Consider the following 25,097-nt stretch of genomic DNA (forward strand, 5'->3'; position numbering starts at 1 on the left):
ATTTCATAAAACAAATAATGTTAAAACAAAAGTTTTATTTGTATTGAATTACAATTATTATTAAAAAAAAATAAAGTAAATTGTTAGAGGAGAAATTTTAAAAGGTAAGTTACAAAAAAAATTAACAAATAATTCAATTAAAATTAATGTTTTTTTTTTAAAGTAGAGTATATAAATGAAATTGAAAATTACAATTCCAATTAAATAAAATTATAATTTAACAATTTTTTTTGTATTAAATATACTTTAGGTGTTAAAAATGTTTGTTTTTTTAAGTATTTTATACACTACTTGAAATTGACAAAAAGTTTCAAATGATTTTTCAGTTAAACATAATTTACAAAATACTTTTTTAAAAGGCAGACAAAAGTTTGAAAACTAAAAAACCACAAAACTTAAACAAAATTTTCAAATTAAATTTTTAAATATTTGAGATTTTTGTACAACAAATTTAAAAAAATAAATAAATTTTTCTTTAAATTGTTTAATTTTTGTTTTTTCTTAGTTTTCTTTTTCTGTTTTGTTTCGTTTTTTTTTTTGTTTGTTACAAAATCATTTAACAAAATATTTCACAATATTACAGTGAGATTGATTGATTGATTTTAATAGAAAGAGAGAACGAATCTCTTAAAATTTGTACTTTAATAAAGAAATCAGAAAATATCATTTTCTCTATAATAAAAAAAACTTCTGTTATTTTAATAAAGAAAACATACATTGGTTTTGTTGGTGTTGTTCAGATGTTTTGTTTAATTACAAATAAAAATATGAAAACTATTATAAAGGTCCAAAGGAAAAACAAATATTACGGTATTTTTCTATATTTTAATATATAAAAGACAAATATGAATTAAAAAAAAAGTATTTAATTTAAATTAAAAACTATTAAGACGAAATGATATTTTTTTTAAATAAAATTGAAATGAAAACAAACATTGAAACACTCAGAAACTATTATTAATTAATTATTTTTTAATTTTAATATTATTATTATTCTTTTATGGTAATTAAGTTTTTTTTTTTTGCTTTTTAAGAATTTTATAATATAAAGTTTTGATAGATTTTTTTGTAATTTTTTGTAAATTTTTTTTTATAATTTTTGTTTGGGTTTTTTTGTTTTAATATTGTTTTTTTTCTAAAGATTTTTTTCCACTTAATTGTAGGCTCTAGTAATAAATTATATAATTATTTATATTTCAATATTTTATGTTGAGCGAACCCAAATATATTCAAGAAGAAGAGAGTGTTTTTTAAAAGAGAAACACATACTTTTCCGAACAAATAAAACGCTCAGACAATAAATTCCGCAATCCTCATAGTTAAATGGCATGATTAAAGTCGAGAATAAAATTACCTTAAAGTGTGTGAAAACACTTGAAGCTATTTTTAGTTATCAACTTTTAAAATCTCTCCAGAAACTATTGTGGATTGAAACAGCTGTCGTTTATGAAAAAAACATGTTGTTTGTTTGTTGTTGTTGTGTTTGTTTTGTAGGTTCGGATCTACATCAATCCTGGTATATGATGGTCCGCTTCCAAAGTTTTTGTTTTGTATTTTTTTTATATTTTTGTTTATATTTATTTATTTTTTTAGATTTTTTTTAGTTTTTTTTTCGCTATGGTAATAATAAAATTTGGATATTAAACTTATTAATTGTGGTATTCTTCATCTTAAAATATCATGTTGTTGGTTGTAGTTTTTGTATCATCAACTTTTATGTTTGTATGTAGTTTTTTCTGTTAATTTCTATAGCTTTTGTTTTTTTCTTTACAACACTCCGGGGAGAGGGTTTGAAAAAAGTTAAAGAATATTATGATGCACTTTGTGTTGTTTTTCTACTTCTTCAAATGTTTACAAAAATATACACGCATCTCCTGTGTTTTCCTTTTATTTTTCTTACAAATGTTCTTTTTTTTAGTACGAGTCCGTTAGAAAGAAAAGAAAGAGTGAAAATAAATGAATTTTTAAAATCTTGCAGGATATGTTTTTTTGTAGTTTGGTGATGTTGTTTGTTTGTTTTCTTTCTCATCCACTTGACGTATTTAGTTTGCAGTAGCAGCTTTGTTTGCTTTTTCCTTCAAAACTCTTGGCTTTCCTTCCTTATCTGTTTATGTTTTCAAGTTTTGGCAGCATTTGGTTAATGTCTTCTCTCTGTTCCATTTCTGCTTGCATACACTTGAACTAAATACGTTTTTTTCTAATGGGGGCAAAATTTTTCGTTTTTCTTCTGTTTGTTTGGTAGAAAATAAAAAATTTTTTAAAGTTTTTTCTATAGCATATTTCATCCTGTTGTATGCTCTTCTTTGTTGTGTTCTTATTGTTGTTCTGGTTGTTGTTGAACGCCTCTGAACTCGTACTAACATTGTTCGAAAATTGGAATAATGGGTGAAGTTGGCCAGTCCTCCTCTTCTTCGGAACTAATACTTTCGGTTCTGTAAATAGAAAAAGAAAATGGAGAAATGTAAAAAATTTGCTCTTAAATGAAAAAAGGATTATGATTTTATGTGTATTGTTATAATTTGGTAATAATTTAAGCACAAAATTGGAAAATATATACAATATAAATATCTTTTGTCTCCTCATGATTGGAAAAATATTTCGAACATAAGTTCGAATTTTCGAAAATTAAAACTACATAAAGTATTACAATATTTTTCGCAAATTCCAATTTCTTTTTAATCGTAAACAACCTTTAACATATTGCTTTTTTATAATTATTCTTTGTTTTGTTTTTGCTTCTAATTCTATTATTAAAAATAGTTTTATTTAAACTAAATAGGTTATCATTATGGACAAAACAAAAACATGTTGAAAATTATTTGATTTGATTTGCTAAGTAGAAAAACAAACAAATCATGTGAACACACTCGGGAGAAAGATTTGATTTGTCATAACGTGAAAAACAATGTGCTAAATAATACATACAACAAATACTTAAAAAGAAAATTTTTATCATAAATAAACTAATTTACTTGTTAGAAAATTAATGAAAAAGAACTAACGTCAGAGACTAAAAAAACATGATAACAAACTACTTTTTTTTGAAAAACAACAAGAAAATATGATAATGTAGACAAAGGCAAAGGTTTTTAAATGTTGGCAGGGACTTTTCATCATCACCACAGTAGTCTTAACTTGTCATGTTTTTTTATTAAAAGTTTTAATATAAAGTTCTTTGACCCTAGAATATTAAATATTAAAATTCCTGTTACTACTCTCTTGAACAATTTCTTCATTATATTTAGGATCAAATTAAATTCGTTGCAATTAAGTTTTTTCAACAATTTCTTTAATAAACTTATTTTCTTTTGTATTGCTTAAGTCTCATTTGACCTTCAATTGTTTTATGTTAAAATACTTGCATTAAATGCAGCTAAAGCTTAACTAAGCAGACAAGTAGGTGTGTTTTGACGCACGTAGAAAACAAAAAACCCGAGCAGATAAACAAATACAAATATTAAAAAATAAACTTTCTAAAATGCCTATAAAAATAAATTGCGACAATAAAAGTGCATTGAACTTAAAAAGGATCTTGTTGTTGGTATTTTATTTTTAAAATTAAACAATTATAAACAATAAAATGTTTATAGATAAACAAAAAATCTAGAATATAAAAAAATAAAATTGAAATACAGCAAATTTCAAAAAACAAGAAAAAAGATTGGCAAGAACATAAACATTTTGCTAAAAGATTAGATAAGATTGTAGAAAATAATAATTTAAAACAAAGACAAATTAGCAATTTTTAATAAAATGACAAAAAAAAACAATAATTTAAGAAAATATGGAAAAATCAACATTATGCTCATGAATAATAAACAGCAAATTGTTTGTTTGAAATATTTACGTATTTACTTTATTTAATTTTTTTTAATCATTTCGATTTACGTAAATCAATTGGCAGAGTTCTCTTACACACCTCTTCCTACCGATTGTTTCCAAAAAAAAAAAAAAACTTCAGCACCAACAAACAACATATTTATTTTGGTTTTATGATGTAGTATGAAAGATTTCAAAAGTGTGTACACACACAGCCCTACATACATACAAATAGATATATAAAATACAGATAATATATGTACATATGTATATGTGTACCTATGTTTGTACAAATGTTGTATATTATTTAGGCTTAGCAAATTTATGATAATAATAATAATAGAAAAAGAAATAACAAAAATACATCTCATATATTTGAAAAAAAAAATAGAAAAAAAGTCTCATGACAATGTTAATCACATACGAAGCACTAATACCGAGACATTTAAACAAATACTCTAACAAAATAAACTAATAAACATTTGAATTTTTTTAGGTTTTTGTTAAAAACATTTTTGTTTTAATGGAATAATTTAGAAACTTGTTTATGCCAGCCAGCAGCAGACAAAGTCACACTTTTTTCTAATTGTTGCTGTTTATGTTGTTGTTTTTATAAATTTGCAATAACAACTACATACTTGGAGGGAGTAATATAAAACTAAAAATAGCTACACGGGTGTTTAAATTTTATTTGTTTGTTTATTTGTTTTTCTGCCATCGATTAGAAAATTTAATGGGATTTTGTTTTTAAACCCATTTTAGAAACTAATTAAATATTATTCAAAAATATTCCAGGTTATTTTATATTACACTATAAATCAATTAAACCAATACAATAAAGAAACATAAAGAATCTATTGGAATTACACCAACAATTCGAACTTATAGAATTGTTGCCTTTTCTTAAAGATTAAAAATACTGCTAAATAGCTTTTTCCTTAAACTTCTTTCCAATCTGAACTAAACATTTCTTCCTCATCTAATGAATTTATTTAAAAAAAATTAAAAAAAAAACAATATCTTACCTGGATCGTAAACCATCATCCATAGCATTAGTAATGCCTTCATCAATGGTGGGCAGGTCTGTTGAAAAGCGATTGGTTGGACGCAATACACGTAAAGTGCGGCTAGATAATTTCCAAACCAAACGTTGCTTATAGGGTTGTTTATTTTGTCCGTTGTAATGGGACAAAATACCCGAAACAATACTAAAACCGCAGGTGAAGACACGATCGGGAATCTATAACAAAATTTTAAATATATTTCATTAAATATATGTTTAATTTTCGATTTTTTTCTTTTCTGTTAATAGAAAAACTTACCCTCATATATTGTTGCAAGAAGAGTATGTATTCAAAGACATGCTTTAGTTCGGGACTACCACGTGTATATGATTCCTTAATGTGAAAATCTAAATGCAGGCATATCAAGACCAAAGCTAAAGTGGATGGTGTAATAACAGTTGTTTTTACATCACACAGCAATATTTCCAAACGATTTTCCAATTCTTCCAATTTGATGAGTTGTTTATAGAATTCAAAGAATTGACCGCCAATTTCTTTGGCCAGATTACGGAAAAGGGCAAAGTAAATGCGCAAATAACTGACCGACGTAATGGGTGCATGACCCATTTGTACGCCCAATTTATTGGCAATTACACCAGCCATACGTTCCAAATCGCCAGCGGTGCAACCACACTAAAGAGAAATAAAAAACAATTTTATAAATTTTTCAAATATAATGAAAAGCAGGAATAAAGAATTTTATATTTTTTTCTTAAATACACACCTGTGATATTGTTACCAAATCTTCGGCGGGTATAGGCTTCAAATTCAATTGTTTTATGGCCAAATGGAAAGAGGCCACACTCATGCAGGCCATGTGTTTGGGTTTAACTGCCATGCGATCTAGAAAACGATCCACTAAGCTCATGGCCGAGAATAGAACATCGGAGGGCAGCTCATACCAAATTTTAAGGCAACGTAAAACATAAGCGGAGCCATCACGACCGCCAGCTGTAACTTCACGCTGGAAATTAAAAAAATGCATAATTTTAATAAAACTTCAGAAATTGTTAAAATTGCTTTTACAACATACCCTTGATTCCTTAGGCAATAATAACACAGTATGATATTTATCCTGTAGAGCATCATATTCCTTAAGAGTATTGTAAAGCTCCTCAGATGACATCGATGTTAGTTCATCTTCCAAATTGTTATTGCTACTACTACTATTATTCTTCTCATTGTCCGTGAACGAAGGCTCCATGGTTTGGTCCATTAGATTAGGTGTTGTTTGATGTTGTTGTTCCAGCTCAAATTTCTGATAATCTAAGCCAGCAGCACCCGGTGTTCCATACCGGCCCTCGTCAGACATCCTCATCCACTCAGTTCGCATCTCTGCAGTGTGGCTGCTGCCATTAATAGCCGCAGTATTTGCAGATTCAGCTGCTGCCGCCGCCATCGCCGATGTTGTGGGCATCTCATTCAACTGAGCAGCCATCATTTCTCTGGCCTTGGCCGAGGTGGTGGCTTGCTCCTGCTGATTCATTTGATGATGGTGATAGGCTCCTGCTGCTGAATTACCTGCTCCTACCAGGTCTTCTTGTGGCTTTGCCGACACAGACATCGATGTGCTCTGCTGCATCAACTGCTGCTGCTCCTCCAAAATGTTGTTAAAGCCGTAGATGCTGTTGTTCAGCTGTTGTTGTTGGTGGTGGTTATACAAATGACTGCTATACAACTCCTCGGAGGCGTAGTGTTGGTATTGCTCGTGTTCGTTGTTGTTCAGAGTATTTGTTAAACCACTATCAGCGACGGCGTAATTGGCGGCAGCAGAGTAGCGTACAGGGACAGACATTGTGAGGGCTGGCCTAGTACCTATGTTTAGTTGTGATGGGAAAATTTTTATGTTTTTTGGATATTAACAAAAATTTCTTACTTTTTTTTCAAAGAATTACTTTGAAAAAAAGCTTTCTAGGCCGTTTAAAAGGTTTTTAATAATAATTGTTTGATTTTATTTTCAGCTTATTGTTTTCAATGCAAGCACTAAAAACAATGGCGATATCAACGAGTTTAATTTCAAAATGAAAACTAAACTCTCAATCTTTTATGTGAATTGTATTTGTTTTTTTTTTAATTCTTTTTAAAAGAATAAAGCAATTTTAAAGAAACTAAATTAAGCTTTAAAACTTTGATTTTCTGTTAGTTTTGTATAAACAAGTTACCTTAGCTTTCGTACGAAAACTAAAAGGTGCCCAACCTAGTTATTCTTTAAATTAAAATTTTATTTTAAAAATTTTACCGAAAATAAAATTTATTGTTTGCTACTTGTGTTGTACACACTGGTTAATTGAAAAACAAAAGCTTTTTTAAACGCACTTGAAAAATGCTACTTCTGTTTGTAAGCTTCAATAACCTTAGTACTATTCTTTAATTGGTTTGTAGAAGATTTATTTTATGATTCTTCTAAACCAATATTTTCAACAATTTGCAAACAACAAACAATGTAAACCCTCACTATGTTTGTAGTAAATAATTTCTTAGTTTGTTTTTGATGATTTTTGATTTTGCTTAAAGTGTACAAGTTTTTTTTTTCTTGTAGTACACTAAATAGCTTTGTCCCAATTTATTTATATGTTTTAGGCGATTTTAAAAAGTACGCTTTATTAATTTTATAAAATTTTTTAAATTTTAAAAAATTTTTAAAAAAAGCACAATTTTTGGTTTATTATGTTTTGGTTCTATAACTTTATTTTTCAAAGTTTTAACGATAATAAACTCTTGCACTTTTTTTCTGTTAAAAATTTTTATTTCTTAAAAATTTTGTTCTACAAGTTTTCTTTTTCGAGTAAAACTTCGTAGTTAATTTGTTTAAATGTTTTAAATGTTGTAGTTTTTCAACGTTGTATGTAATTTTGCTAAATGATATTTTTTTCCTTATAAAAACTTACAGTCTGTGAGAAGGAAGGGGGTGGGAATAAAATATAAAAAATAATTAGTTTAAAGTTGAAAAAAATAAAAAAATAAATCATATTTGTGGGTGTGTTTTGATTGGTTTTTTTCTGGAATATAGTGAAAACTCAATTAAGTAAAAGAAAATAATAATAATTAGTCGTAATTGAAGGAAATGAGTTATAAAAATATGTGAATTCGTGCAAAAAAATATATAATAAAATTAAATAAATTGTCTTTTTGATATTATTAATAACCAAAATATATTTACATTATTGTTTTGAGGCTATTTTTTTGGTTAAAAAAGTAAACAAATTTATTTCCAAGGTTGCTCTTTCTATTGATTTCAATGTTAAACAACAACATGATGTAAATTTTAAAAAATATCAACAAAATTTCCATAGAAAATGTTTTATACTTTTAGTGTTCTATAGTTTAGTAAACAAGTTGAGTGTCTAATTTTAGAAAATGTCTAATTTTATTGTTTAAAAATGTAATATTTTTGATATAAATAGTAAGGGTCTTATTCATAAACTTTTATAAAAGGTTTATAAATCAAATTTTCATACAAAATTTGTTCTGTAAACCTTTGATAAATGTTTATGAATAAGGCAGTAAATAAACAAATGTTGACAAATATTTTTTAATGTTGCCACAGCTTGTCAATTACTAACTAGTAAGACTGCCATATCGTTGAAAGAGAAAGGATATGTGGCAACTTTTTCTTTTGTTTACCTTTCAGTGAACCTTAACTTTATATAGCTTAATTTGAACAAAAAAGGTAACAGTTTTTTATATATTTAGAATAAGAGAAACTGATCAAGATATCAAAAAAATGTATAGAAAAATCTGCCTAATTTATTAAATTTTCGTTTTGTTAAATATAAAAAATATGAAAAGAAACAATTCAAATGACAACAGTAGCATTATTCTCAATGACAAATAAAACCTTTGCAGACAGTAACAGCAACAACTAATACAAAATCGGTAACATGTGTAAAAATTTACAAAAACTAAACTTAATATTGAAACAATAAATTGTTTGTACAAAATAATTACGGCAGCTATTGTTGGGGCTAAAGGGTGTGTAAAGCTAGTAATTGATAATGCATATAGCAACGACAACAACAAACAACCCCATGAAATTAATATCTTAACAAACTAATAGATAAATATTGTTTAGATAATAAAATGTTATATTGATTTTTTATAACCCACTTCAGTTATAACAACATTGCACATAGGTACATACATAATATTATGAAAATTTTTACAGAAACGAATAAATTAAAGAAAAAAAAACAAACTTACAGCCAAAAAACTTACAAATTTTGTCTAAACAAAACTTAAATTTATGGTGTTAAATGAAGAAGAATAAACAACGAGATATTTAGCACGTACGCAGCAATAGCAATAAAAACATAAACAAAACATAAACAACATAAAACAAAAGAAAACAATAAAGGAAGAAAAACAACAATCCAAATATTAAACTCATTACAGCAGCTCCCCAGTTGTTGATGTTTTATTTATGAAAGAGAATGAGAAGAAAAATATAGAATGAGAAAAAAAACAAAATTACAACATAAACACTAACAATAAAAATGGATGAACTCACGTCTGACGTCCATTGCAACTCTAAACAAGTTGCATCCATAACAAAATACTTAAGGCGTTGATTGCAATTTGAATTAAAATAATAAAGCAATAACAAAACGGAAAAATAAAAAATCTATTACAAAAAAAAAACAAGAAGTTTTTTATTATATTTTCTTAATGAAAAACTTGTATGTCTGTCTGTCTCTGGTTTCATTTTCTAGGCATTTTTTATTTTAGACAGTCTGCTGTTAATAAAAACACTTTACTGGATATACAAACCAAAACTTACATATAGCCATATACACAAAACTTGTACGTACAGACATACATACATATTTATTTAATTTCATTTCATGAAGTATATTGAAAAGAAAAAACTATATAATTTAGGTCGCCACACAATAATTATATTTATTTATGGGAAAAATCGTATTAAAGAAGCAAAAAAAATCTAGGGAGAGCAGCTAAATATATAGTATTAGTGTAGCTCCTACTATTAAGGGTCTTGCAAAATTACATTACAACAAATTTCACTAAACGGTTGCAATATTTTACCGAAAAATTAATTTAAAAATTTACAGTTATTTCTGAAGCAAAGAAGTTGCCATATTTTAGTTGTGTTTGCTTTTTTGTCTATTGCGTTAGTTGACTTTCTCTCTATAATTTGTAATATGGCGAAATGAAAATATTAATGCAAGCTAAAAGAGAAAATGAAAATAAACAATGGAAAAGGTCTGGCTTATAAAAAATGTTGCCATATTTTTGCGATTTATACTTAAAATGTTTAAAAAATAATAAAAAAATACAAAACAATCTATTATGTTATGAAAATATTTTATTATTCTTTAAGTATATCTTTAACAAAACAAAACAAAACTATATTTTGTCTTGATTTTAATTATATTTAATTAACAAGCTACACAAAAACTTCCTTGGTTAATTTTCTTGTTTATTACCTTCTAAAAAATAAAAATATATAATCAAGGTTTTTTTCATAAAGCTAAAATAATATTCAACAAACGTAAAGTTAGTTAACTTTGAATTTTAACAAATAATAATAATGAAAAAATATATGTATGTATGTACAAAATAAAGTTCATTAACAAAAACATTCAGTGTTATTGACATTAAAATTTAATGCATTTAACAAATAATGAAAAAAAAATTATTTTATTTTAATACAAAACACATATTGTAACAAAAATTAAAAAAAAATATGTATAAATCGGGAGGTAGAGCCAGTCATAAATAAATAAACCACAAGGAGGAGTTCAAAAAACTTTAGAAAAGCGAGGTTAACAAATTTATATAAAACAGTTAAAGAATATAAATTTTAAATAATAACAAATCAAGGAAGTTTGTTAAATTTATTTTTTTAAATACACAATTTGAAATACAAATCAAATACAAAATGATAACTAATTTAACATTTAACAAGCGTTATCTTAGAAATACGTTTAAAAATATACCATGAATTTAGAACAAATGCTAATTTAACTGTTCTCTAAAGATATTGCTTAAATTTTAAAACAGTCTGTGAATAATTGCATATTAATAATTTATTTTATAAGAAAATTTAACCATCATGAAACATTCAAAAGAAGTTTAGTCATGTAAAATGACACATTTTTTATTATTATTATTATTATTATTATTATTATTTTTAAAATCATAGTTCGTCATAAATACATAACTTTTTATTTCCGTTTTAGTCATTTATTAATTTAAAAAATATATATAAATAAACAAGAAGAATAGTATAAATCATAGATATGAAGATAAACCAAAAAAAAAAAAAAAAAACATACCTACAAATCATAATTTTATTTTAAAACATAAAAACCCCGAACAAAAAAAACGAAACTAAGAGAAGAAGGTCGCGCACCCACAGAACCTGTTTAAAGTTTTTTATTTATTCTTATGTTTTAATATTTACTAAGCTGTTATCAATATGAATAAATAATTAAGTTCTAAAATTTAGATTCTAATAATAAAAAAAACAAAAGTGAAAATGAAATTATTTTCTTAAGCCAAAACTGTACATTTTTTTGAAGGTACAATTTACTATTTTATCGTAAAAATAGTAGTTAATTTTAGGGAGTAACTCAAAAAAAATCAACTCTAATACTCAAAAAGAAGAAGAAGAGAGCATAGAAATAGTAGTAAGTAACATAACAAAACAAAATAACGGCCTACAAAATTAAAAGTCGAAACAATAACAAAAACAAAGTTTCAAAGTACAAAGCATAAAGCATATATTACACACACACTCATTAGAAATATGTAAATATATACATGTGTAGGTTTTTTTACGATTCTCAACATACTCGAAAATATAAACAAAAACAAAAAAAAAAACTTAACAATGGCGATCTATACCTACATAATAAAAAAATTTATACAAAGTATTAAGTAGTTGTTGCCCCTCTCTAATTCCCCTTTATTAATATAAAAAAACCCTCCTTCCTCTCCCATTTGCTACACTCTCTTGATCTTTTTTTTGTCTATTTGCTCACTATTTATTCAAGTTAGATTGACTTGGTGTTGGTTGATAACAAAATGTATTTGAAAAAATATATCACACATACAGAAACATTAGTTTCTTTGTTCCCAAAATCAGACGATGTTTTTTTAAAGTAAATTTGGTTCAAAACTTTTGAAAAGTTCTTTAAATATATTGCTAATTTTATTTTCAATTATGTATTTATTTCAATATAATATACTTTTTTTAGATTTAATCAAATATCGGGCTTCAGTTAGAATTGGGTAGGTAGCGAATGTATTTAATAACCCAATTTTGTCAAAATCAGTTTTGGATTAGTATTCGAGAACAATTAATTGTATTTTAAATACTTTATAAATATTTTGAATACTTGTTCAGATTTTAATCGAACATTTTTTTAAATTTATAAAGTTTTAATTCAATTAAGAAAATCTTTAAGTTGTTCTTACCGAGTTATTTAATCGTATTTGAATTCTTGATTAAATTCTCTTATACCTATTTCAAATTAATTTGTAGTCTAGACCATATTCATTTACTATAGTTTTGTTATTTATAGGTACACATACACATAGGTATATATTTAATTTATTTTAATTTATTATATTTTTTCTTTTGCACCATGATAATGCGAATTTTGTTTGTTTTTGTATTTAAGTTTATTTTTGTTTTGTTTTTCAAATATTGTTATTTTAATGACATCAATTTAAATTTGAAAAATAAAATAACAAGATCTCGTGTCTATAAAATAATACTGGAGGAAGAACATGCGAAAATCATGCCGAAAGTATAAAAAAAAACTAATAACTTATGACAAAATTCAGAATTAAAATTAAAAATTTTAAATAAATGGATTTGTTAGCAAAAAAATTTAAATCATTTTAAATTATAATAAGGTCACGTTATTTGAAATCAAATTTTAAAATTTTCTAAAATTGAGCAAATTGTAAATTTGAAACTAATTCCAAAATAGTTGAAAATTATAACTAAACTTTGCAAAAATACCAGTTTTTCTCCAATTTTAGGCGTTGTAAAGTAAAATAAACATATTTTAGCTAAAAATTTCAAACACTTTTGTTTATCAATTTTTATTGTTTATTTAAGTTTATGCTTTGTATGTGTTTGTATGTGTGTGTTTCAGCTAGACGCATCAACTTCAAATAAATTTGAAAAAAAAAATAAAATAAAAAGTTTCTCTTTTTTAGCCATAATTGTAAAACAAACCAAACAACGAAATTTATTACGCAAATTTTTGTCAAGTTATTTTTTTATTGTTTGCTTGTTTCTGTCTTAAAACATTTTGTCAATTGAATTAAATAAATAATTTAATAAGTAAAATTATTAAAGGGTTTATGTAAAAATATTGAGGTTATGTTTAATTTTTATTTGGTAATTTAGAGATTTTAAAGATATGCAGATAATTGGACTTTGTTGCTTTGAAATAAGTCAAATTTAAATAAAAAAATGAAAGTGTTAGTTGTTGTCATAAGTAGGTTAATATTTATTATCATGTTAAATAGATAATCGAGAAAATGCTATTAAATTGATCTTTTATTTGAAATATTGTGGGTTATACCCGAGCCTACTCCGGGCAGTTTTATCAACAGCAAGTTTTCCCCCGAAAAGAACTCTCTCTTTATAATAAAAAAATATATATTATTTTCTAAAAGTTTTTAAAAGTAATATTTAAATAGAAAGTGTACTTTAAACTACTATTACAAAACTTTTGCTAAACTAATAAATTTTTTATTATTTTCAAGTTGTTTTATTATTTGGTAACGTTTTTTGTATTTTAATTTAATGGCAATAAACTTGAAATTGTTTCATTTGTTACAATTTGAATGCACTTGAAAATAAACAAAAAGAAAAAGCAAAACCATAATAAAATAAATAATAAAAATCATTAATCATATTGTTGTTGTTGCTGTGTGGTATAATTTAAAATTATAGATAATAAAAATAAAAAGCCAAAGACGTCACACAATGACAATGTTAATAATGATGATGAAGATGATTATTAAAATAATCGTGTTTGCTTTATAAAACTAATTTAAGAAACCAATTTGGTTTTACTACAAAAATTATTAAAACTTAATTTTCTTACAAACTTATTTTGAAGGTCAATTGCTAAATGTTTTATTGAGATTGAAAAATAAACAAACAAATATTGCATAATATGGAATAAATGCACTTTAGACAATAGAATAGCTAAAGTAAAAAAAAAAAAAAACAACAAACTTCTTATCAAAAGATTACGTCATTATAGTTAAAAGGTTTTCAATAAAATAGATTTATATTAATGACGTATGAGTCATATGATTTTGTTCAAATTTCATTAAAACAAAGAGTTATTTAACCATTCTTAAAAATATTAAATTTTATGAGTAATATGGAATATTTCCTAAACTAAATTTGCACAGTAAGAAGTGACCTTCTATGATTTACTAAGTAAAACCCTAAAAATACAATTTTATAGAAAAAATACTATCGTACCAAATTATTACTAACGTTAACCTTTATAATTTTAAGAAAAAATGGAAACGGTAGCCCAAAACAAATTAAATTAGAAAATGTTACACACAAAATCGATTTTCTCTTCTTTTTGAAAGTAAATTAAAACTCTACCTACAAAAATCTTTATTTCTTAGCTCAAAAACAACCCTCTTTACAAGGTTACAAAAAAAACTTATTTCTTTGAAGCGTTTTATTTATATAAAGAACTAGGGTGATCAAAACGTTCTTAAGTCATGTGTAAGAAATTGTATATTGTAATAAAACACCCCAAATAAATGAAATAGTCAATGCAGATGTCAGTATATAAAAATAGCTAGACATCGTTGTAAAAGGAATGGGCGCATGCCAAGTGTAGTTTTAGGTTCTAGGCTGGTGACAACTAAAACTAAAAATATAGATAAAAACAGCTGCTGCTGTGGTTATTAAAAATATCAAAGGCGTCAAAAATTACAAAAACTTATGATTAATATAGCAGCTAAATATAATAAAAAGGAAGTTGTTATTGTTTGGAAATAGAGATTATTACAAAATTGTTTATTATTTCCTTTATATAAACAATACAACTTTTTTAAAACAGCTGGTAGTTTGGAGTTTATATTTAGATTATTTTCATCAAGATGTATTTTTATTTGAAATTAAAAAAATCAATGAAATACTCAAACTATTTTATATTCAAAATCATTTGCAGTAAATTTTTGTTTCGATTTTATCAAGTTCATTGACTTTGTATGTAAACTAATAAACTTATAATAAATTCGTTTATTTAAAAGGAATTATAAATAATATTTTGTTCATGTTTTAAATAAACTCAAGTGTTTGTTATATTGAATAAATACGATTGTTAGAAAAAAAACAACCTTATCAAAATCTTATTATTTAGTCAATTAATAACAAATACCTAAATATGAGTTTGCAAAAAAAAAACACTGCAGTAGTAAATTATCATGTGAATTAAATTGATGATCATATAAACAAACACAAATACATACAAACATAAGTTAAAGCTAACAATAAATAGTATGAACTAATTTTAATTGACCATTGGACTAGAAAAACAAAGGAAACTTTTTGTTTTATTTTATTTTTTTTAACTTGATAATTAAAAAGTTATTGACATTTGCTGAACATAGGGTTTCAAATTACAAATAATTTAAAGGAATTTTCATTACTACAAAAGTCAGCTGTTTAATATGCATTAAATGAAGAAAAAGCAGACCAACTGTTAGTGTAAAACAATGCACCTGGTTTTTTTTTAAATTTTGTTAATTTTTCAACATTAGTGTAATATTTTCATTTGTTCTATTGTATCCAATTGAGTTTTAATATGGCACGAGTGATTTTACCATTTTGCTTTTTATATAATAAAAAGAATTAAAGGGGATTTCAGCTTCAATTATTTTACATTTTGTATAATTTATACATAAATTTAAGAGCAAAAAAATGTGTATATACCTTGGTGTAATAATAAAAAATAAACTGGTTATCATTGGCTTGGCATTGATTTTTTTAAAACAACTCATATTCATTCCTTCTGGCTGCTAGAGAAGTGGCTTTTTGTTAAAAAAGCAGCCAATAAAACATGAAAACAATGAGGGTTGAAAATTATTTCAAGCTTATAAATGTCAATCTTTATAAAGGGTGTTAAATAACAACGACAACCAGTACCATATCATAAAAATACCGTAAATTTCCAGTAACTAATGCAAATGTTTGAAAATAAAAAAAAATCTAAAAAAGAGGGTTGCAATGAAATTTATTAAATATTTATTTGTAGAGACAAGAAAAATCTAAAGGTGTTTTAAAATAAATCTGTTTTAAAACCATAAAATTAAATAAGATAAGTAAATTGCAAATAAAAATATTCGGACAATATCTGACAACATTCATAAAGAAGTATTTGGCAGAAAATGTTGAAAAAGTTTCTATAAACTAATATTTGAGTCTATGAAAGATAAAATATTCATTATTTGATTAGTTCAAATTTTCAAATAAGAAAATACCGTAGAAAAAGCAAATCTTCAAATATGAGTACAACAGGAAATAGGAAACCTAGCCCGTATAAATATCAGAAAAGTAGTAAAACCCAAAAAGGGTTCAATATACTTTAAGACAATACAGTAGAATAAATGCAAACAGACAGAAAATAAATACAATGTACATATGTAAAGTAAATAAAAGAAGAAAAAGAACTGACTTAATGATTTTGTAAACAGAAAAGTCATAAAAAGAGAAACTAGGGGGCAAAAAAAGGAAAGAAATTTTCTCATACTACAAATGTTACATACGATCGCAAAGAAACCAATATTATACTTTCTTTAAACAATAGTTTGTTTACAGAAAAAAAGGTTTATAAAATCCAAAAAAAATGTAATCTTCTAAAAAACATTGTTTTTTGACTTATTACCTAAAATATTTATGAAGAATGTTATGTGGTAATTTTAGATATTTCTTTTTAACATTATAAAATTTCATTTAAAAGATTTGTAGTCATGAAAAAAATTAATTCTCATCAAAACATGAGACATGATTTCATTGAAATAACAACAGCTACATACATGTCAAAATTTTAAGAAGAGCCAGCGGGTCGTCACAATTTTAATGTAATAAAATCTTACATACAATTAATAATAACACCTGCATTACAAGGAAAAAGTAAAAAGCGAAAATGATTGTGTTAAGTAAGAACGACTATATGATATCCTACAATGATACAAGGTAAACTATATACAAATACATTCCCATTCATTGTTGGGTGACTAATGACCAATATGAGTCTTTTTAAAATAACTTAATGGCCAAAAATGTATCATTAATGGCACAAATGTGAATCAAAATCTCAAAAACAATTTTGAGTGGGTTATAGGAGTCTATCTACTTTTCACATTCTATGGGTGTAGGGTACAAAAAACTATAAACCACTAAGAAAAAACTGGTATGTAAACAACATATTTATTTATTAAACTGCTGGGGATGTTAAAACAAAAAAAAACAAAGGTTTCTCTTTAACAAACCGAAAATAGTAATAAATATAAAAGAAAAACATAAAAAATCCAGCAACAAATAGATATAAAGAGCTAAAAACTAACGGTTTAAAGAAAATCAACCGAAAAAATACAAAGTAAACAAAAACAATTGTACAGGTTTTGTTAGTTTTAGTTCCTTTATTCAAAATTTTACATATTTGTTAAAAATTTGTTTAATAAACAAAGAAAAAAAAATTCAAATTTAAAATTTTATTTGAAAAACAAAAAAACACCCACACATACACATTTTGAGTGTAGTTTAAAACCCCTAAATGGGTTTTATCAAGAAACAGACCAAATTTTTTAAGGTTACGTGGGAAGGTTGCACTGAACACAATCAACAAAAGTAACAATGTCTAGGCATTGTATAAGCCCTACTCATACAATAAGGAAGTTTATTTGTTTACAACAATTAAAATTTTATTTTAAATAGGTTAATTTAAACAAATTATTTTACCATACGTATGACCTAGAATACGAAAAGCTGACAACTTTTATAGCCATTAAGCTACAACAGCAAAAATACAATTAAGTTACATAATTTAGGAAAAATATTCTTATTAATATTGTTTTTGAAAAAAAAAATTAATATCTTTTCTATAAAGAAAATATAAAAAATACAAACAATTTTACTAGACCTATAAAAAAAATTGTCTGACGCAATTCTACAAAAAACCTGTAGTAAATTGTATTGGTAGTGGTTCACACAATTATAGAAAGATGAGAGTCAATACATTTTTATTTTGCTCTCCCTGCTGTTGAATACAAAACAACAACAAACAACAGCTAATAAATAGAAATCATCTGTTATACAGTATTTTTATTATAAGCTAAAGTAGAATCTAGTAAAAATTTATATTTTTAATAGATTGAGGTACTCATACTACTAAATTATTTTTTCTTTTAAGTTTTTTTTTTATTAAAAAATAGTTTTTAAGTTTAATTATACCTAGAGTATATACGAGTAGCTATTATTGTTGTAATTATAAAGAAGCAACAAAAAGAAATTTGCTCGGCTTTAGCTCTCTTTTAAAAGGTATGTTATGAAAAATGAAACAAAACGAATTTGAAATAGCAACACAAAACAAAGAAAATGTCTAATTTGATAGATAATAAAGTTGCCATATCAAATGATTTCTTTTATATCATAAATACAGTAAACTAAATATTTAATTTAAACAATTTATTAAAATTAAAAAAAATTTACCTAATACATAAAATATTGTTTATTCAATCACAAATAAGCTAAAATATTGACTGATGAAATCTTTTATAGCTAAAAATTTCTCTCAACTTGAAACTTTTACTTAATATGATGAAATTGGAAACTTTAAAATGAAATTTAAAGAAAAATTGGGAATACATTACTATTTGCAAAAATAAAACTAATTATATGTAAAAGATTATTTAAATTTATTTTTTATAAAAATACCTATAATAAATAACACTAAAAACACATATTCAGAAACAACTTGGAATTGAAATTTGTTACTATACACTCATTAAAAATGTCAAATTTGAAAAAATGAAAAATAAAACCTCAACACACCACTACAAACACCCCCTTTTTACAAATACATACAAAAGTCTTTGTTTAAAATTTTTACTTAAAAAAAATCAGGCTTAGAAAACTTTTTTTTGAATTGTTATATAAAATATATATAAATTTAAATAAAATTCTTACATTTTGACAGCCATTTTTAAAAAGCAGGAGGAATGTTTTTCTTTTAATTAGTTTATTTGTTGTTGATGTTTGAATATTATTGCACTTTTAATTTATTGTTGAAAAATGGTTTTTGATTATTGGGACAATCAAAAACTGAGCCGTTGCTTTGTGTTTAGAGGATGAATTGTGAGATTTTTTATGAATTTTAAGTGTTTGTATGAGTACAAAGTGTCTTAGTAGTCTAAATGATTTTTTTTAACTAATTTGTACTTTTTTTAAATAGATTTTTTTTAGTTTGTAAAAAAAATTTTATTTAATTTAAAAAATATTTTAATTAATTTATATTATCACAAAAAGTTACGAAAATGCAACGATTTTTTTCTTTTCTCTTTTTTATTTTTATACAAAGTTTTTTTTTTCAATTCAAATCAGACGATTGATATTGAAACAAAATTTTTTGTTAAAAAAATTTGTTTCAAATATTCATGATTTTGGTTTTATATGTTCCTCCTTGGCAAAATAAAATCGATTTTTAGGCTTTGATTAATTAAAACATTTGTCAAGTGTTTGTTGTTTCTTTTTGTGAGGGGGAGTTGAAGAAAAAGTTTTTAAACGTTGATTTTAACAAAAATCATAATTCACACACACGTAAACATTACAGACATAAAAGAAAAAACACTAATATTTTCTTTTATTTTTTAAATGTTAATATTTTATTTTGGATATATGTATATTGTTTTATTTGTTGTTGGTTTTTTTTCAATTTCTTGTATCTAGTATTTATTTACTCTACTTCTCAAATATACGTTGTTTTCTCAAATGTTGTTAAACTGAAACTAAACTGTAGTTCCAGTTCACAGTATAAAATTAAACACATAAAAAATTTCTGTTTTCTTGTTTTTTGTTTCTCCTTCAACTACATTGATTTGACCATGAAGATAGGAACGTTATGGTATTCGGAATGAAACATATGTAGCAACAACAGCAAAGTGTAGAGGAGAACAGCTGTGTTTGTGTGTTGTTTACTTGAATGTAATAAGAAAAAAGTGAAAATCTTATTTCAAAAAGTTTCTCAAAAATGGCAATGAAACAAATATGGCTTCCCGTTATTGTAGATGACAGGAATGGGAATAGGTGTAGTGAAATTTAGAAAAAAATACTAGCTATAGCCATTTACTTTTGCTACCCCAAAAATCAATATAAATAAAAAACTCACTTTACGATTTTTGAAGATTCTAGCTCTTATAGTTACGAATTTTTGTACTTAATTTAAAAGGAAAGTACCACGCTCCCTATTACTGGCCTGCCCATTTTTGTCCCAAACATTCATGTCAATACTAATAAGCAAGTTATATTTTTTCAGATATTTTAATTTAAGAATTTCTATATATGGCAAGTAACATCACCACTGTATCTAGGCTGCCTATTATATTTCTATGTACTCATATGAATGTCTAAGTTGTTTATACAAAGTTTAAGGGCTCTAGCATTTGCTCTTTCTAAAATGTTTACGTCTACTTAAAAATCGTATTAGTGTTTATACGAAAATTTTGGCATTGAAGTCATTTTCTGATGGGGAGTTTGTGTGGCGGGTAAGGTAAGGTCAAACGAGACCCAATCATTACAAAAATCGGCAGTGTCATATAGCTTCTATTAAACTAAGAAGATAAAACTAATTATTCATCCAAAAGCCCTACTCGGGGGTACGGTTGTATGAAGTAAGGCAAAATAATGGAGTTGTAGTGCAATGGACATCGAACCCAACCCCCATACTGACTGATGTTAAATATTAATATTGAAATTTATTATTTTCAATATTAATATTTAAATTGTATAATTTGAAAAATTATTCCATAAACATTATTAATTCCATAAACATTGCCAACCCTGTTATGTATTATTTATATTTTAATATGTTCCGTTACTAAAATGTTCCACTTGATGTTTATTTAGTACACCATTAAAAATGACAAAACAATGACAATGGTTTGTTTAGTTTTTGAATGTGGATGTGTGTTTGTCTGTATGTATTATATCTATGTATGAGAGAAACTGCAAAATTAAAATTTTTACAAGACTGTAATTTAAACAGAAACTCAGATAAATAGAGAGGGGACATAAAAAGTAAGTTTGCAACAAAGTTGAAGTTTTTCTCGGGGGAAATTTTAAATAGGTTTTTAAGAAAAGAAATCAAATAGTTAAAAATATTCGAGAAATTTAAATAATTTTTTTGAGGAAAAAACAAAGTTAAAAAAACTTTGAGCAAGTCCATAAGTGCTACTACCCGCATCTGAGAACTTAATTGTTCAAATTTGTAAAAATTCATTTATAAAAATACTTGAATTAAGAGATTTTCCAGTGCTATAAATAGCAAGGTTAAAGAATAATTTAGTAATGAGTTATAAATTAAATAACGTACGTGTAACTAACTTAAAATGTATAATTGTCAATCAGTTAAAGATATTAACAAATAAGTACCTATGTACTGTTAACAATATTTTTAATTTAATTACTTTAAAACAAATTTAATTAAAATTCCTAGACAATAACTAGTTTTTTGTATTCAACATTTAAAAAGAGAATTTGAATATGTAAATTAAATTACATACCAATCATCTGCTAATTTTAACGGTTTCGATATAACGTTATGAAAAAACCCACTTAAACGTTACAAATTTAAATTCAAAGTCTAACTAACCTTGATAACAAATAACAAATACCTCAATGAAAGTCAAGGAAAATATTTAGCTGGCCAAGTTCAAGTTTAGCCAAGAGAAAATTTTTCTCGAAATATCATTTTGTATTATCTAATAGTAAAAACAAATTGTTTATTAAACAAATATCTATAAGTAGAAATTGAAAACATCATCATCATCATCATAATTATTAGCTACATAAAGGCGTAAATATTTAAAATTAATAAATCTATATAGCTAAATGGACAAAAAATATTATATGTATTCGACAATGGTATTCTTATGTAGTCAAACAAGTATGTTTAGTATAGAAAAACATTAAATAACAAAAATATCAAATATATAAACAAAACAAAAAATATTTAGCAAAACAAAAATTGTTTAATAAAAACAACAAAATAAAAATAAAATCAAGTTGTTTAGAAAGAGAACATTAGAAAAAAAAACAATCAAAACAACTTATACATATAATATTAGCAGCAAAATTAATTATTTTCGACTAACTGACCTTCACATCCAAAATAAATATAATTTTGTATGATTACACTTTTTATTTTAGTATGCAATACAAAAAGAACTTAAAAAAACAAATTGAAATTTTTAATTAAAATTTTGTTAACACAGCTAAAACAACAAAATCAGCTGACATCTAAATAAAACCGTTTTTGTTATAGTTGCTGTTACTGTTCGTAATATTAACGAATGCATACGAGCTAAAGATCACGTTAAAAGAACTGGCCAAAATAACAGACTTAATATATTACCACAAAGAAAAAAAATACATAATCAACGACTAAAAAAAGAAATGACAATAAAAATATCTGTAGAAAAGTATTGTATGAAAAAGAAACAGCTGTTCCAAATTAACAACAATCTAGTGCAGCTGATGATATCGAAATAATAATGAAAAGAAAACAAAAAATATATAAAATAAGAATTGGCCCACCACAATAACTTCTTATGAATACAATCAGAACAATTTGTGCAGTTGTTTACGAGTTTTCTGTAAATTGTTATTGCTTTTTTTTGCTCTTCTTTACTTGCAAGCCAGTAGTACAGCCGTACGCAATTATTGCACAAACTACGTGAATCGATAGATTATTTTTCAATATATAATTCTATTAACCTCTGAACTGAATGTAATGAAAGAAAATTAAATAAAAACTACAACTTGTAAGTGAACCCAATGACGCATATTATCAATTTGAAACTGTTATTATTGTAGCTGCTCTTCACTATAGATCAATTTTCTTTATTAAAATTTTGTAAAATCAATCACCTGAATTCTTATGATTTTAAATACAATATTTACTTGCTATATTTTTAATTTAGTCAAACTATAAAATAAAATTAAAAATATCCGGGATTTTATTCCCTTTTGCATAGGAACTAATTTCCCAGGGTTTCACTATTCAGAATAGGCATGTGTATGTTTATGATATTTCATTTAATCGATTTGCATGTTCACGCAATTAATGTCTTTGTCCCAAATGGGACTTATTCATAACAATTTATCAAAGGGTTATTGAACAAATTTTGTATGAGAATTTGTCTAATATACCTTTTATAAATTGTTATGAATAATGCCCCTAATGTGTAGAAAATATAACTTAAATATAGGAAATAAATCATATTTTACAATATTGTATAGTAATATTTAAAAAGGATATTTTTTGGCCACTAGCTAAATTAGTATTCCATTTATTCTCAGATAATGAAAAAAGAACAAATATTATTTATAAAACTCGAAAATTGTCACAAACCAGGTCTAAAATTGTTCTACCACACCCTAATAGCTGCTGATACAGAAATAGGAAAATACTTTTGAAATTTCGTAACAAAACAAAATTTATTTTGTTAACTAAAACAAATAGGTACCTATGCAAATGATAATGAAATTAATAAATATAGGGAGTTACTCCCTTATTCAAAAACAAAATTTTTATTTTATAAACGGTTTATAAATTAGATTTTGTATGGAAATTTCATTTTACAAACATTTTATAAAATAAAAATGTTGCTTGTGAATAAGGTGGTAAAGATTTAATTTACCAAAACAAATTTTAATATAATCATAATCATAATTAAGTTTTTAAATTTATCTGCTCTAGAAAAATCTAAACAAAATTTTCATACTTTTAACATACGGTTTAGTGGCAGTTAAAAAAAAATATTTTGCATTTTTTATTTAAAAACTAATAAAATGACTAATTTAAAAAAAGCAAAGGAAAGCTCTTTAAAATAAACTTTCAAAACTACACAATCTGTCATTGCTTAACAACACTGTAACAACAATAAAAAATACTACTCATTAAAGCAACTCTATTGCTAAGGTGAAAATACCATAAATACGCAATTACTGGGGTGGTGAAATTATATCACATTCACATCCAAATTTGTACATATACATTTCCACAAATTTCTCTGATAAGAAAAATCTGGAAAAGCATGAAACTGTGACATCCAATTGTTTTACCTATAAAATATTAGGTTTTTTTATCAAATACACTTCAAATTCATTATAATATTTACACTTCCCTACGTCATAGCCATTTTTTTATGAATGAATGACGTTTTAATGAATGCCCATGCTGTTGCTGCTCGAATTTCACCACTCCAATGGAAATTTTGCTTACTTTTTTGCCCATTTTTAGCCTCACTTTTTCATATTTTCAATGAATTTTTCCGGACTTTTCGTTGATTTATGAATTTGGAAGATTAAGGAACACTTACCCGGATGCTTCTGCAGTTAGAATCAGTTTTCTTGGTTTTTTTTTAATTTGAACGAGGACAAAAGAAAAGTTCTCAACACGAATTCAACAAGAATTGTGACACGGAAGATTTTTCGACTTTGACATATTATTTTTGTCGTTTCGATGTTGGTTGCACTGATTCATATGAAGATGCCAGATTGATTTAGTTTTATGTATACTAGAACTTCTAATGGCATTTAGTTTAAAATCTATAAAAAGTAAATGTTTAGTTATATTTATCTACTGTACAAATTAAGAATATTTTACTTTAGACAATTTTTGCTTGCATTCGTGAGTTCTATTTTATTTACTTTTATCGTTATAGAACTTATTTGCAAGGGTCCATACACAACAACAGCATGCTGGCACAATAATTTGATTGTGTTTTGATCCTTAAACTAAAAACATATGACAACAGCATGCTTGTGCACTATTTATTTTTCAAAAAAAAAAAAAAAATTGTGCTGTAAATGTCGTTTCGAATACTTCAAATATAACAAAGATCTGATCTATTTTGTTTACCGTAAACATATAACAATTGTCCCAAAAATATTTTTCTCTTGGATTTAACAGG

General features: G+C 25.1%; 1 protein-coding gene across 3 annotated transcripts; it reads right to left on the reverse strand.

Moving 5' to 3' along the window:
• Positions 1–1,096: 1,096 nt before the first annotated feature.
• Positions 1,097–24,656, reverse strand: LOC111676164 (cyclin G). Of its 3 annotated transcripts, XM_046950653.1 has the most exons (7): positions 24,504–24,654; positions 10,903–10,905; positions 5,917–6,698; positions 5,608–5,847; positions 5,142–5,516; positions 4,845–5,059; positions 1,097–2,432 (listed from the first exon to the last, which is right to left on the reverse strand). In XM_046950653.1, exons 3-7 carry the CDS (start codon positions 6,676–6,678, stop codon positions 2,357–2,359), a joined length of 1,668 nt encoding a protein of 555 aa, XP_046806609.1. In that variant the 5' UTR covers positions 6,679–6,698; positions 10,903–10,905; positions 24,504–24,654; the 3' UTR covers positions 1,097–2,356. The 3 variants fall into 3 exon arrangements, with proteins under 3 accessions (XP_046806609.1, XP_023292851.2, XP_023292852.2); XM_023437083.2 differs by lacking the exon at positions 10,903–10,905 and having other exon boundaries at positions 24,504–24,656; XM_023437084.2 differs by lacking the exons at positions 10,903–10,905; positions 24,504–24,654 and adding an exon at positions 19,093–19,922.
• Between the last annotated feature and the right edge of the window lie 441 nt (positions 24,657–25,097).

Source organism: Lucilia cuprina, chromosome 4, assembly GCF_022045245.1.
Source record: "Lucilia cuprina isolate Lc7/37 chromosome 4, ASM2204524v1, whole genome shotgun sequence".
Taxonomy (NCBI): Eukaryota; Metazoa; Arthropoda; class Insecta; order Diptera; family Calliphoridae; genus Lucilia; species Lucilia cuprina.

Bases quoted from the DNA above. Each gene is read 5' to 3' on its own strand.
- LOC111676164 (XM_023437083.2), bottom strand. From the start codon at position 6,678: ATGTCTGTCCCTGTACGCTACTCTGCTGCCGCCAATTACGCCGTCGCT. The intron at 5,060-5,141 runs GTAAGTTTTTCT...ATTTTGTTATAG, and splicing joins TCTTGCAACAATATATGAGG to ATTCCCGATCGTGTCTTCAC. The intron at 2,433-4,844 runs GTAAGATATTGT...TTCTATTTACAG, and splicing joins GATGATGGTTTACGATCCAG to AACCGAAAGTATTAGTTCCG.